General features: G+C 36.6%; 1 protein-coding gene across 1 annotated transcript in view; it reads right to left on the bottom strand.

The window, feature by feature from the left end:
- Positions 1-1,059: 1,059 nt before the first annotated feature.
- Positions 1,060-15,166, bottom strand: part of Mob1b (MOB kinase activator 1B) — a 39,314-nt gene continuing 25,207 nt past the window's right edge. Inside the window, exons 4-6 of the mRNA XM_028889262.2 lie at positions 12,870-13,003; positions 9,959-10,122; positions 1,060-6,967 (exon numbers count right to left, since the gene is read on the bottom strand). Coding sequence (XP_028745095.1) covers positions 6,890-6,967; positions 9,959-10,122; positions 12,870-13,003 — 376 coding nt within the window. The 3' untranslated portion in view covers positions 1,060-6,889. The remainder of the gene's footprint in view (positions 6,968-9,958; positions 10,123-12,869; positions 13,004-15,166) is intronic.

Below are 15,166 nucleotides of genomic sequence, written 5' to 3'. Positions count from 1 at the left end.
TTTTCTTTGGTTCTTTTTCTCCTGGTAGTTTGCTTGCTTCATCCTATTCTGGCTTGTTTTTGTCATATTTTATTATTATTTTTAGATGCCTGTTTGTATTCTGATGAGGAAAAGGGTATAGATTTGGGTAAATGGGGAGACAGGATCTGGGAAGAGTTGGGGGAAGGGAAGCAATAATCAGAATATATTTTATGAAAACAATCTATTTTCAGTTAAAAGACTGGAATGATGGTTCAGGCATTAAGAGCACTGGCTGCCCTTGCAAAGGTTCAATTCCCAGCTTCCATAGAGCAGTTCACAACTATCTATAACTCCAGTTCCAGGGAATTCAATGCCTCTTCTGACCTCCACAGGCTCCTGCATGTATATGGTGCATGTATGTATGTATGCTCAAGTACACACATACAGACATAAAATTATATATATAAAATATATGTGTATTGTTCCTTAGTAGCTTTCCACCACATATATGTGTGGAATGACTAATAATGAAGATAAGATAGATCATTTCTTAATTCTGTAGATATCTTAACTCAGTAGAGAGATTCACAAATATTTCATTATTTTGCTGTTTTGTTTTTCACTGCAATAGTATATACCAAAGAGAACGTTAGTTTTAAATTCAGACATGAGCCTTTAAGCCATAGACACAGTAACGTGTACAATTTCTAAACTTTAGTTTTCTAGAATGTAAGGTATATAGATCGTAACTTTCAGTGTTGTGAGAATTAATAGAAAGTACTGCCTACCAAATTTTGAAATGTTCGGTATGTTCTATATACCTTCACTTTGCTTTGAAATGTGTTCAGTGTAAAAATACCTATAGTAAAAATAAACAGTGGGAGCTGGAGAGATGGCTCAGAGGTTAAGAACACTGATTGTTCTTCCAGAGGTCCTGAGTTCAATTCCCAGCAACCACATGATGGCTCACAACCATCTGTAATGAGACCTGGTGCCCTCTTCTGGTCATACATGTTGTATACATAATAAATAAACAAATAAATCTTTTAAAAAAAAATAAAAAAAAATAAATAAATAAACAGTGATGCGAAGTCAGGATTCGTGGCCAAACATAACTATTTATTAAGGTTTTTTTCTTATAAACATTTTCTTTCTTACAAAAAAGAAAAACCTAGAATTTAAATACCTCCCATTCCACCACATATAAGACTGTATACATTATTTACATCTCTCAAATAAAACATATTACAGATTTTCTGACATTCAGTATTTCCTTTAAAATAACAATGAAGCAATTAAACTATGATCAGTAACTACAATTTGCATAATCTTGGCACAATTTACAATATGGCGCCCACGTTGTATTTCATATTTCAGACCATTTTCTTCCACCTAACTACTTGACTAGAGGACCTGTCCCCTCATGAGAACAGACTCCTGTCTCCGCGCATCTCTTAAGCAAGTCACAACTCGAATGCTGTCCTTCCGCTTCCATTACTTGGTACTGGCAGTTTTTCGGATTTTTGTCTTCAGAAATGATTTCTATTCTGACTTTAAGTGTTCCTTATTATTGGCTGTTTTCATGACACTATTTCTACTAATAATTTTAAGTAATATCTTAAATGTATAGGGAAAAAATCAAATAGAGCAAAGGTGTTCCGTAAAATATTAGTGATTTCACCACCCTGGTTATGCATATACAAAAATAACAAATAAGTAGCTGTAAAAAAGTATTTTCCCTAAAAATAGTCATTTCTGCAAAACAATTTAAGGAGAAGTGTTCTGAAATGAAAATGCACTGATATATTTTTCAACCTATACAACTATTTCAGAAACAAAAATGCAAATTTGTGCAAAACGACAAGAACTATCCACCTTTAAGAATAATTATGAGGGAAACCGTCACTTGACATCACCAGTAACTACAGCTTTGGTGACATAAAGAGACTGTCCAGCAAACAAGAAAACCTGTGTGGACAACACTTCAGAATGACTAACGAATTGTAAATCAGCCGTGAGTGCATGTGAGCGGGCGTACGACAGATGCCGAGTGGGAAAACACAAATCTATGGAGGCCAGTGATTTCACTTACTGCATGTTTGAGAACTGTGTAGCAATATGTGCAAAAGGGGAGGGGAGGGGAGGGGAGGGGAGGGGAGGGGAGGGGAGGGGAGGGGAGGGGAGGGGAAACCTGCACCAGGAACTTGCATCACATTTACAAAACTGAGGACCAAGTATTTTAGTTTGTATTTTTTTCTTTTGTCAGAATATAAGTAAGTCCAACTATAAGTGGTAGATAGAGAGCATGGCAGTCTTAGACCTTCAAAATGAATTCTCACAGATTAACTTCTGAGGAAAACCTTAAAAATTCCAATCATTTGCATTCAGAATCCTGCTGCGTGTTCCTTGTTTAATATTGAACTTTCCCTATTAAATCTTGAAACAGACCTCTACTCTATTTATCACTCACATGTAACCATGCTGGTAACAGTGGCCCCTGTGGCAAATCTCTATGTTATGGCAAAGTCCTAAAGACTAAGCTGAGTTTATAAGTGGTATATTCTTTAACAGATCAAGTAAGTTTCAAAATAAGGTGTTTATCTAGTATGCAATCACATTTCAAATTACAAATAAACTTTTGGTCCATTATATAGTCAAAGGACAATCAGAATTTAATGATATGTGCTGAATACTTACATGATTTTAAATGTTATTCATGATAGGTAGGCTAAAACTTGGCATAATTTAATAGTAAAATTTATTCCAATTTTCAATCTCCAGTCTTTAAAGTCAGATTGAAAGAAAAACCTGTTTAAAATGAAACAGAGGTAAAGGCTTTGTTTCTTTAAATTGCTGTTTGAAAAACTGGATCCATGTTTCCTTACTATTCTCTCAATAAAAACTATCTTACACAATTCAAAGGTTTTAAGGAAAAGGGAGGGGAAAACAGAAATCAAGGTCTAGAGAAAGACCTTAGTTTTAAAATGCTATTTAAATGCAAAGCAATTAAACTGAATCTCTTTTAAAAAATGTTTTCACATGTAAATGATGGTTCCCACTTGCAATAGTGACATCAGGAAACTATTCTTCTATTCTGATATGCAGTCAATGTCTGTAGCAGTCTTCTCTGAAGATTCAGAGCCTAAAATATACTCTTGATTACCACACTGGCTTGGTACTCAGAGAATAGCCAAGTTAGTGAATTTGATTTGGTAATTAATGTGGGTTCTACTAAGCTTCGAAAACTGTTTTTGTGCAACTAAAAAGATGAAACTGATTTTTCTTACATAGTCATAAGCCAATTCTCAAAGCACCTATGACACATTACCAAGTTCTAGAAACATACTTTGCAACCTAGCTGAAATAAACAGTGCTCCAAAGAGAACTGCTTTGAAAGTCAACTCTCATTTGGATGTTAATTAACATACAACATACTCATTTTAAAAGGAACTTCCACAACTTAATATTTGTAGCTCACATAATCTACCATTTCAGTGGTTATTCAAAACCTCTCTCAGAGAGGGTGTAGACAAAGCTATAAAAGAAATCCGTTTTACTACTTTTCCTATACGTAAGGAAAATGCTCATTACATAAAATGGAATCTAGTAATTACATATGCAAAATATAAATATCCATATTTCTATCTTCTGGGAAGGGACTGTAGTGCTTCATCCATCCTGATGATCCAGGTAGTAACGAAGTCAGAAATAGACATTAAAAATAGACTCTGCTACCCATTTACAATTTACAATGACTAAGAGTTACAAAGCGGTAACCACCTAAATCTTTCATTTCAAGGTACACAGAGCTCCAAAGCCACCCATACACACACACATGTTCACTGTCTGGGGCAGTCTAAGGGCATGGCTTCTGTGGGAACTGGAAGAACCAGAGTATGAACGCGGCCAGCAGCACCACCTACTACTAACGACAAACATTTCAGTCGGTGTCTCTTTACCACCACTGCTCTGACAACTAAATCAGTCCTAAAACTTCTTTCATCACGTCCACATTTAACCAAAGCACTGTGGATAACAATATAATAGTAACATACTACATTCAAATTGTATGGGATGAGCTTATGAAAGAATGAGAAAAAACAACTTGCACTTTTATAACTGTATAAAAATGGGGTAGCCAGGTGTGGTGGTACATACCTTTAATCCAAGCATGTAGGGTGCAGAGGCAAGGGATCTCTGAGTTTGAGACCAACCTGGTCTATATAGCCTGGTCTCCAGGCTAGCCAGGGCTACATAGAGGGACCCAGTCTCAAAAAAAAAACAAAGAAAGGGGAGATAATTATTTATTTATAAATTAACAGATCTAAAAAGAATCTAACAGACATGTATAAGCAAGCTCTCCTGAAAAATAAACTTTCATCCTTATTTTATAAAAGGGCATTTTACTTTCAGAGCAAGTTTTTATTAAACTGACTTTCTCTTTTGTTCTAGTGTTTCCTTACTTATAGCCATCTACCACCATGTACACATGGCAGGCCTTTCCCCAGAAGAACTTCTACTCTTTCTACACACACACACACACACACACACACACACACACACACACACACACACACACACACACAATCTCCTTATTTCCCCAAATCGAGGGACTACCTGGAACCGTGGCACCTGAGATTCTGGCACAGTGAAAATAACTCCTACCTAGGGTAGTGGGAAGCTAAGTCCCTCCACTACAAACCACTAGTTTCTAGGAACAGTTTGCCATTCTTACAGCGTACTGTATGTAAGGCTTGAAGGACCAGAAACAACCTCTCACTCTTCTCTCACTATGGAAGCCCCTAGTTACTAGGCTGATATGAAGTCAAAGACACTATGGAAGACTTTCAGTGAGTAATTATGTGCTTCATTTCCTGTACAGAGAGGACTCAAACATCAGAATTCTAAAGCAACTCATAATGCTTGATATTACCTATTTAGATACTAAAAAAATTATTTTAAGAAAATCAGTTAGCTGTCAGTTCATAAATAAGCACTACTAATAAATGCCCAGTATTATCTACCTTTTCCAAGCTCTTTTGTTCCTTTTATTATTGGTACTTGGTGAGCAATGGCCATCACAGAAATGAAATGGAGAAAAAGGCAGTTCCTAGTGATCATAACTGCAAGGGCATTCAATTCTATCATTGTTCACTTGTTAATGACAAAACCAAATTTACTTTGTTTTAGCCTCTTTTCCACTAAGTATATGCATACAAATTCACAGCAAGCATTTCTATTTTACTAGAGGAAAGGTATGTGTCTCTAACTACACACACACACACACACACACACACACACACACACACACACACACACACACACACACACCACAGAGACAGAGAGAGAATGAGAATTGAAGGAAACAATTTATCCAAACTGACAAAATTAAAACTCAGAGTCTGAAAAGCGTATTTCTCAAGAACAAACCTGATGGGGGAAACCTCAATATTAATTCTAAAAACCAAATTCCCGATCTTGTAATTGATGATGGCAATTCAACAGAATGTCATGTCAACTGAAATTTAAAAGTTATTAACTACCGAGCTAGTATTTTTATTACTTGATTTCACAGTGGAGAAATAAGTCAGGATGCTTCAAACTGCACCAATAATCAAAGTAGTGTATCATTTAAAATGACAGGCAAATATCAGATCCATTCACTGAATGGAAATGCTAAAAAGTAATTAATTTCCCCCCAAATAGTCATTAAATTCCATGTTGAATGTCTGTACCTAAAGCTAAGTATTTATTTTTAACTTCTCATGGAAGCTGACTTCTAAAAGGAAGTCTTCAAGACTGTTTATAAGTAATAAACACCATTCTATTCCAGGGTTTTAAAACGGGACTTTCTAGAATCTGACTCCCCATACTTAATCCTGTCTCTTTTGATTTCCCAAACAAACTAATGCCTGTCACTAACCCTTCTCATTTTTCCCTCCGCTTTGATGTACAAGGGGATTCTGCACTTATGGCTCATTTGGCAACTGCTAGGAAACCTCACAGTTCAGCATCCTTTCTCAAGATGGCAATTCCATAAATAACCTGAAGTTTTACACTTACAGTGCACTTAACATGTAGAAAGAAGCTGAAATGCAATAGCTATTACATTTCAACATCCTCAAATTTTAATATCACAGATATTGAGAGATGGAAAAAGACCTGCTTGTAGAACTTTAAACATCTGTTGAACAGAATATATTAGTCAATATCAAAAATAATTAAGAATTTTGTTGTTTCACATTTATGTTCTACATGCACACCTTTACAAATTATGTCAAAAATAATTAAGAAATAATTGTTGTTGTCTTACATTTATGTTCTACATGCACAATTTTACAAATTATGTTTTTTCAATGTAGTAAAAGCAGGACATCATCAACTTGAGTAAACTATGGCTTTTATAACAGATTACTTTACACCATGCACAAGTAAGTGCCCTAGATAGAAATTCTAATATTGTTTCAAGCTCTGCTCAGTCCTATATCTGTGCTTTGCACTTCAGAAGTGAGCCTATCAAGGCACTTAAAAACACGTAAGTCTGTTTTAGGGACTTCAAAGTGGGCCACAATTTACACAACACAGAATCCAACCCATCGGCATTTCAGTTAGTATTTGTGTCCAGAGTACAATATCATAAAAAATCCTCAAGTAACCAAAACCAGGTTAATAAAAGTAAAATATAAAAAAAAAAAAAAAATACTGTACACCACTAAGATAAAATTTGCCCCTTTCAAGAAAAGGTAGAGAATGGTTCTTGGCTTCCTCTAGAAACAAAACATAATTTTATATATTCAGAAGAAAAAAGGGAACCCAAGCAAGCCCCCAAACCTAAAACACAAACAATCCAGATAAAAACAAAATATAACAAAGCCCAAATAAACCCCTCACAGCTCCAGTGGAGGAAGAATTAACGGCTTTCATCCTTTCATCTGTCCTTTGAAGTGAGTTTTTCAATCAGTTCTTGGAGTGGTGCAAGTTCTCTTCTGTCAATAAGGTTGAACTCCTACAAAGAGCAAAACATTATTTGCATCTAATTCCAAAGCAGATTACTATGGATACAAGCTTCTAAAGTAAAAGTAAACTTCATTTTTAAAACTGTTTACTACCTTAAAAAAATCACTTGACCTCCTCCTTGATGCTATTTTTAACATCTGTAATATTAAAAAACAAATCCCCCCTAGCTCATGAAATTATTGTGGAGACTAAATCTGGTAGCCACTTCTAACCACTTAGTGTAATTCCTGGCTCACACTACCAATCAGTAAGTGGAAGCTGTTGCTTCCAAACGAAAAGAGTACACTGGGTGGCACTGCAGTATGTCAATCAAATAAGGATCTGATATCACTGCGAAGGAAAAGCTTTTACCATGGAAAAATTAAGAAGTTGGGATACTGTGCCAATAATCATGGTACTGTATCTTTTTTTTTTTAATGATTGATTCATTTATTATATTTACAGTGTTCTACCTGCACACCAGAAAATGGCACCAGATCTCATAGCTGGTTGTGAGAAACCATGTGGTTGCTGGGAATTGAACTCAGAATCTCTGGAAGAGCAGCCAGTGTTCTTAACCTCTGAGTCATCTCTCCAGCCTGGTACTGTATCTTTTAAAATGACTTTTTAAATGATTTCTGTTGAACTATGATTTTAAAAGTGAATAAATAAAGGTGACATATACTTCCAGGCTTCTGAATGATGGACTATTCTCAACTCTCAATTTCATTTATTCATTAGCACCCATCTTATGGCCAGCACTGCAATCAGTACTTTAGAGAAGCATTAGCCTTAATATTAAAAGCCTACCCCCTCAGATCTGTGGAGAACATGTGAGAATACATACATGGGAATACATACCATACGACTAAATTTTTGTTTTGACATTAAAGAAATATTGTTAAATAAAGCATGTCCAATCTTCCTATCTTGACAAACCTTCAGAGTGACCAGAACAGCAGACTCAAATTTAGAATTCTTAAAACACCTCATAATTCTACACTACAAAGTAGATGGTATGAGATCCAACTCTGAATACCTAGTCCACAGTTAACCTTTTGCTTTTCCAACCCTAAGCTCCACCTGCGCCCAAAGGGGCCCCAAGCAAATGAGTAAAGATAAGTTGGCTAGCAAATATGAGTGATGTCCACATACCTCTAACAAGCAAGTATCATCTGGGTACTCCTCATGTCTAAAGTTATACCTAGTAGAGATGTGACCTATTCTTCAAAGAATAAACATCAACAATTCATCTGAGAGCATGAGGGTAGGGAATTCTGGAATCACTTATATTCTAAACACGTGAGACACTATGTTGTTGGCCCTGTAGACTCTGGACTGTATGGGACCAGAGCAAGATTCTCCAGTTCAGAGGCCCAAGCAAGTGATATTCTTAACCAAACGGTGTTGCTAGGAGGGTAAGATGTGCAAAATGCTCTCAATTGATTCCCCACTATTTGCTAGCACATAGCAAACAGTATACTTTATGGCCATAAAGTAAAGTAAAACTAACACTTGTAAAGGAAGAATATTTTCACCTGAACCAACAAAACCTAATCTTTGGCAATCATTTTCTGATGACTAAAATATGAATGTAAATCTTCAGTAGTTTCTGTTGTCATGGGTCTGCAGATGAGACTGTCAAATAACTCAACAAGGTTTTGGAAAGTTACCACCTCTTACAATGTGTTTTTACAGATAATTTAAAAGAAGTGTGCCTTTAGTGTAAGGAGTATGTATTAAGGAAAATGGACACGTTTCTTTAGCAGAGAGGAAAGTAAAAATAATATTTATAGATATACACTAACATACAAAACCAACACAAAATAAAACTAGCTTTCTCCCACCAACATCTCCTTCTTCTAATCTCTACAAAAACAGGAAACAAATTAACTAGTTGGCTCATCTATTTCCAACTCTTTCACTTTTCCCTATTATTTCTCTAATCAGAGAATTAAATAAAACTATATTCTTGTATAGTTTTTCTGGCCTCATTTGTTTGAGACAAGGTACTGATAGGTAACCCAGGCTGGCCTTCAACTCCTGATTCTCATGCCTCAGCCTCCAGAGTACTGGGCTGTGGTAGGAGTCACCATGCCTGGTTTCTTAATCTACATTTCAAAGCCCAGCTCTCTTAGGATTAAACAAAGGGAAACAAACTAGTAAGTCAGCTCAAACTATAAGGGACCTCTAAAACACACTCTGACACTTTCTTTCCTCACACATTATAGTCAGTCATTAGCTTCAAAATTACTTAGAATATGGTTTTAAAAAGAAGTGGGGGAGCTGGGTGCTTTGAAATATGCCTTCTTTAATCCTAGCGCAGAGTGAGTCTAGCCTGGTCTACAGAGTGAGTTCCAGGACAACCAGGGTTACACAGACAAATGCTGTCTCAAAAAACCACAAAAGTGGGGGGGAATGGTGTGATATTCAAAGTATACATGCATGAAAGAGTCCACTGACAGAGACCTGAGATTTCCTTTTAAAGTAGAGGTTTAAGAGAAGGAGTTCACTGCAGGGGTGCCAACAGGTGGCGTTCACATTCTGATTCGTTTTGTCCTACTTGGGCGGCTTTGTTGTCTAACCATCTGTTTGTTGAGATAGGATCTTATGGCCTAGGATAGCCTGAAACTTGCTAAGTAGCTGGCTGGCCTTGAACTCAATCCTTATGCATCAGCCTCTCAGAGTGCCAAGATTTAGGGCGAGTACCATCGTATCTGACTCACTATTCAGAGTTCTTATTTAGCCCCTTCATATGGCCTGGAAACTGACACAGTCCAAGCAAGGCAAGGCAGCTTGGAACCGTTTTTAGAGTTGCCTACCATAAACTGGTAGACTAAAGAAATGAAGAAACAAAAGGCCCATCATTATGATCTTGGAGAGTATAAAACAGGATGTAGATTATATAGAGAGAGCAAGTTCTGTTCTGACAGTGTATATGCACCACATATTCATCACAGAATTCTAAAAATAAGCAACAAAAGCTTATGAGTCAACCTACCTGAACAAAAAAAATAAAGTGCTTGAAAGATGTATTGAGATGTGCTTCCTCCTGAAGCTGGATCACAGGGTCAAAATGTTGATGATAAATGTGAGCATAAACTCTAAAGAGTCGTTTGAGAATTGTTTTTGCCACGGACATGAAATTCTTCGGGAATGGAACACCTAGTCAAGAGATAAGGCCCCTCTATTAGTAAGAAAAGAGCACAAAGCAGCATGATTTGCCATCAAGTAGCCACAGGGCTGAAAGATGCAGTGTATATGAATCCCTATTTTCATGCCCATAAAATCTTTGAGAAGTTCTTAGCACATCATGAATAAAAGTAAACTGCAGAGCTTTTTGAAAATAAGAATGAGTCTTCTTTACGGCATAGTGTACGTCTAACACACTACCACTTTACAAACAAACACCTAAGAGGCAGCACAACTAGAACTCGCACTCAGACTATTAGATTTGTTAGCATAAGCTCCACACAAATATGTGCTAACATAAACAATGTACTAACCACTTTAGTTAATGATCTTACTATATCAGGTGCACACACACACACAACTTAGCCTTAGGGAGATCCTGATCCAGGCATAATGACACATGTCTGTAATCTCAGCACCTGGGAGGCTGAGGCAGGATGATAATGAGTTCAAGACCAACATGGGATACATAGCAAGATCCTGTCTCAAAAAAATTAAAAGTAAAAATAAAATAAGGAGATTTGAATTTGGGAAGATATTATCCAAAGAGCACATCAGAGCCAAAAAGACTATTCCTCAATCTTATTTATATTTTGAGTGAAACAGATTTTATATATATGGAGAATAAAACCATGGTTACCGTGTTAAAGGGATAGGATATAAGAGAATGTAGGTCAGAGATATATACATAATATCTGTAGCAAATACACAGGATAATCAAGTCTAAAGATCTAATATAAAAATATAAAAATAAAACTCATAATATACCGTATTGAGGTTTTATCAGTTAGGTAATTATAGCTGCTTTCATAACAGAATAAAATGGATTAACTATAACACGATGCATGTTAATTTGTTTTACTATAAAAACTATTTTACTATAAATATATATTAGCATCACACTATATAACAAATATATAAAATATCTCAATTTTAATAAAAATCTGGGCTAGTGAGATGGTTTAGCTGGTAAAAGTACTTGTTGGGCCAGACCGATAATCTGATTCAATCCCCAGAAGGCACATAAAGGTGAAGGAGAGAACTGACTCTACAAGGTTGACCTCTGACCCCCACATGCATACACATAATAGTAATAAGCAAATTCTTAAAAAGAAGGAAAAGAATACAAAATCCTAAATTCTAAATGTTGAACGTGGCAATCCAAGCACACACTGGTATTCCTGGCTCAGCGTCATTTTCACACCACTATCAATCACAAGGAAACAAGCACACCACAGTCAAAGGACACTGTAAAATAGCAAAAACAAACAAACAAACAAAAACCCTGAAGCCCACAGTTCTAGACACAGCACTGCATAGAAGCATTAGCAGTGATCTTCTTTAGCTGTAGAGGACATTACTAGGAAAACCTGACACACACACACAGGACCTAAGGTCAGAGAACAGTGCTCTAGTGAAAGCATACAACGTCAGCCAAAAGCTGTCTGACAACACTCGAAGGGCTCACTGAAAACACAGCTGTAACAGCTTGACAAGTTACTAACCCATACTAACTACCTAACAGCAACAATTTAGACTTGATAGGTCTACCTTTAAGCAAACACACCAAACAAGTAACTCAATCTACATCAGGCCAAATCCTCAAATCTGTTTTTTTCTTCTCACATATCTTGATTTCAAAAATTGATGTGATGTGTGATGGCCCATGCCTGTAACCACACTCAGGAGGCTCAGACAGGATGGCCACAGGCTTGATGCCAGCCTGATCTACAAAGGGAGATCCTAATCTCAAAACAAAAGAAAAAAATAAAATTTTTAAGATTAATTCTATGAGTTGTAAAAACCACATTCTTCTTTATTATATGTATAAAATTAGATATAAGCCATGTAAACTTTGGAGAAAAAGAAAAGAAACATGAGTGTGATAGGTATTATTAGCTGTCATATTACCCATTATCTTTTTTCTATGATAGGCCAGATTTTATTACCTCCCTATATCATAAATTCATCTGCCCATCATTTAAAACTGTAAGTGTATATTCTTAATAAATTTATTGTGAAAAGGGGTACAAGAACACTCTTGAAATGTATAAAATTAGAAATATTTGGATTGATGTGGTAACTCGCTATCAGTAATAAGCTTCCTTCTGGAACTTGCTACTGAAAAGGAAAACTACTAGATATTTATAATTCTAAAAAAAAAATAGAAGAGAAAAAAGGAGACTTGCATGTTGGGCCCACTCCTTTAATCCCAGCACTCGGGAGGCAGAGGCAGGTGGCTCTCTGTGAGTTCAAGGCCAGCCTGGTCTACAGAGTGAGCTCTAGGACAGCCAGAGCTACACAGAGAAACCCTGTCTTGGAAGCAAAAAAGAACTTAAAACACACTCAAAAGTAACTTCCTTCATTAGAAATAATGTCAGTAATATTTTAATCTGAAACATCACAAAAATTTTAGCAAATAAAAATTAAGTCAAGTAAATGACTTATTTCTATTAAGTCTAGCCTTTCAACTAACTAGTATTTAAAACACTAGGTGTAAAGGTGAAAAAAAAATCAGTTTATATTCGACAGCTTGCTTATGTCATGACTGGGTTAGCAAGCTCTGGTGCCTCTTCTTGGAAACTGCATAATAAACACGCTCATCAACACAGTCCCAAGGAACTGCTCAAATGGGTAGGACAGGAAGAGAGACAGAGCAATTATAGAAACATAAAATTAAATATATCATGATTTATCCCAATTATATAAAATAATTTTACCAATTTTTGATGGGAATAACGTTTCATCATCCAGCTGGTCCTGAACCCAGGTCATCAGGTAATCAATATACTTTGGTGCAGAGCACTTGATAGGCTTTTTTATGTTTGTTCCATCTGCCCAATGATATTCATATCTGCAATGGAAAGACAGAAAGCGCACAGAACATCAGAAGAGGTATAGATGTGCACGTATGATGTGTATAGATATGTATGAGGAATTTATACACAAATATGTTTTAAACAATCTGTTCTTCCAAGTAAGTACACATTTTTAATCGACAGTAGCCTGTTTTGCTTTTATCACAATCCAACCTAAAGAGATCACATCAAACTCATCTTCTATTTAGATGTTTGTCTCACCTGTCTAATTTTCTATCTTTTCCTTTCTTTTTTTCTTTCTCTTTCTTTAAAAAAAAAAGTCTCTCATTATGTAGAGTAGGCTGGCTTGTGCTGTGGAATAAACCTCTTGTACACTGTAAAGATTTGTCACTTAAGCTGGTTTAATAAAACACTGATTGGCCAGTAGCTGGCCATGAAGTTAGGCTGGAAAGCCAAACTGAGAATGATGGGAAGGAGGGCGGAGTCACCAGCCAGATGCAGAGGGAGCAAGATGAGAGTGCCATATTGAGAAAAGGTACCAAGCCACGTGGCTAAACATAGATAAGAATTATATGTTAATTTAAGTTAAGAACTAGTTAGTGGGGCTGGAAAGATAGCTCAGCAGTTAAGAGCACTGGCTGCTCTCCCAGAGGTTCTGAGTTCAATTCCCAGCACCCACATGGTGGCCCACAGCCATCTGTAGTGAAATCTGATGCCATCTTCTGGTGGGCAGTATACATAATAAATAAAAAAAAAAAAAAAAAAAAAGAACTAGTTAGTAATAAGCCTGAGCTACCAGCTGAGTTTATAATTAATTTAAACCTCTGAGTGATTGTTTGGATGTGGCTGCGGGACAGAGAAAAGCCTCAGTTTTCAGGCTTGAAACTCAGAGATCCACCTGACTGCCTTCCAAATGCTAGGGTTTAATCACAGGTTGCCATGCAGAGCCCCTGAATTAAAGAGCTCTCTCTAATACCGAGTAGAACAATTTGCTGAAGTAGAAGAAGTTACTTTCTCTATTGTACCTCTAAACTTTATAGTTGTTTTTCTTCCTTACATAAAATGCAGTGTAATTATTTTTACTTGGGGGCTTTAAATTTGGGGTTAAGTATAAAGAATGTCAGAAAATTCGAAGTAAAACTAATACAAGTAAGAATGGTTCAGTAGTTTTATACATTAGGACAAGGAACTAATATACCCTTAAAGGAAATTGGCAACTCAAAAATGTTCACATTTGGGTATTAACATTACCCTTTGATTAACTTGCAACCATCATGTGAGAAACAAAAGGTCAAGAACAAGAAACACTACAATGAAATGCACTCCGCCTACTCTGAAAAACAGATCAGTAGAAGAGATGCCCAAAATGTGTAAATAAAAATATGTATAAACTGCCTGCCTAAAATGAACAATTTACCCTTGTAAGATCTACCAATAAATAAATGCAAATATAAAACAAGTTAGTTGTAGCACAAATCTTAATTGGTCTTTATAATAAAAACCTAGAGCCAGATATCAGGGTGAAAACTGAAAGACCAGAGACGCAGAGCAGCCAGCCACGTTCTTACCTCTATGGAAGCCTACGCCTGAAAGGGTGCTGAGCTCCTGCCTCCTCCCCCTTACAGTCCTCTCTCTGCCCTGCCATATCACTTCCTGTCTCCACCTCCCTAGTGCTGGAATCAAGGCGTGAGATCCCAAGTGCTGGGATCAAAGGTGTGTGCCACCGCGCCTGGCCTCTATGGTTACCTAGTGGTTAGCTCCTCCCTCTGATCTTCAGGCAAGCTTTATTTGTTAAAGCACAAAGTATGACCACAGTAACTTGATCTATATTCAAGCCAAACCCTCAGTTATTTTCTTAAACAATTCTCTCTCTCTCTCTCTCTCTCTCTCTCTCTCTCTCTCTCTCTCTCTCTCTCTCTCTCTCACACACACACACACACACACACACACACACACACACACAGACACACACACACACACACACGACTTTTAAGATAATAGGAACTCTCCTTACAAACTTTACAGTGTATATGTACATCAACATAGCCCTAAAGAACTAAGTACGTAGATAAAACTCCAAAATATAAAAATGTATAAACTGGGCTGGAGAGATAGCTCAGAGGTCCTGAGTTCAATTCCCAGCAACCACATGGTGGCTCACAACCATCTGTAATGAGATCTGGCGCCCTCTTCTGTAT

Source organism: Peromyscus leucopus, chromosome 10 (assembly GCF_004664715.2).
Source record: "Peromyscus leucopus breed LL Stock chromosome 10, UCI_PerLeu_2.1, whole genome shotgun sequence".
Classification (NCBI taxonomy): Eukaryota; Metazoa; Chordata; class Mammalia; order Rodentia; family Cricetidae; genus Peromyscus; species Peromyscus leucopus.
Note: the sequence above shows the minus strand (reverse complement) of the source record. Positions and strands in the feature narration are given on the sequence as shown.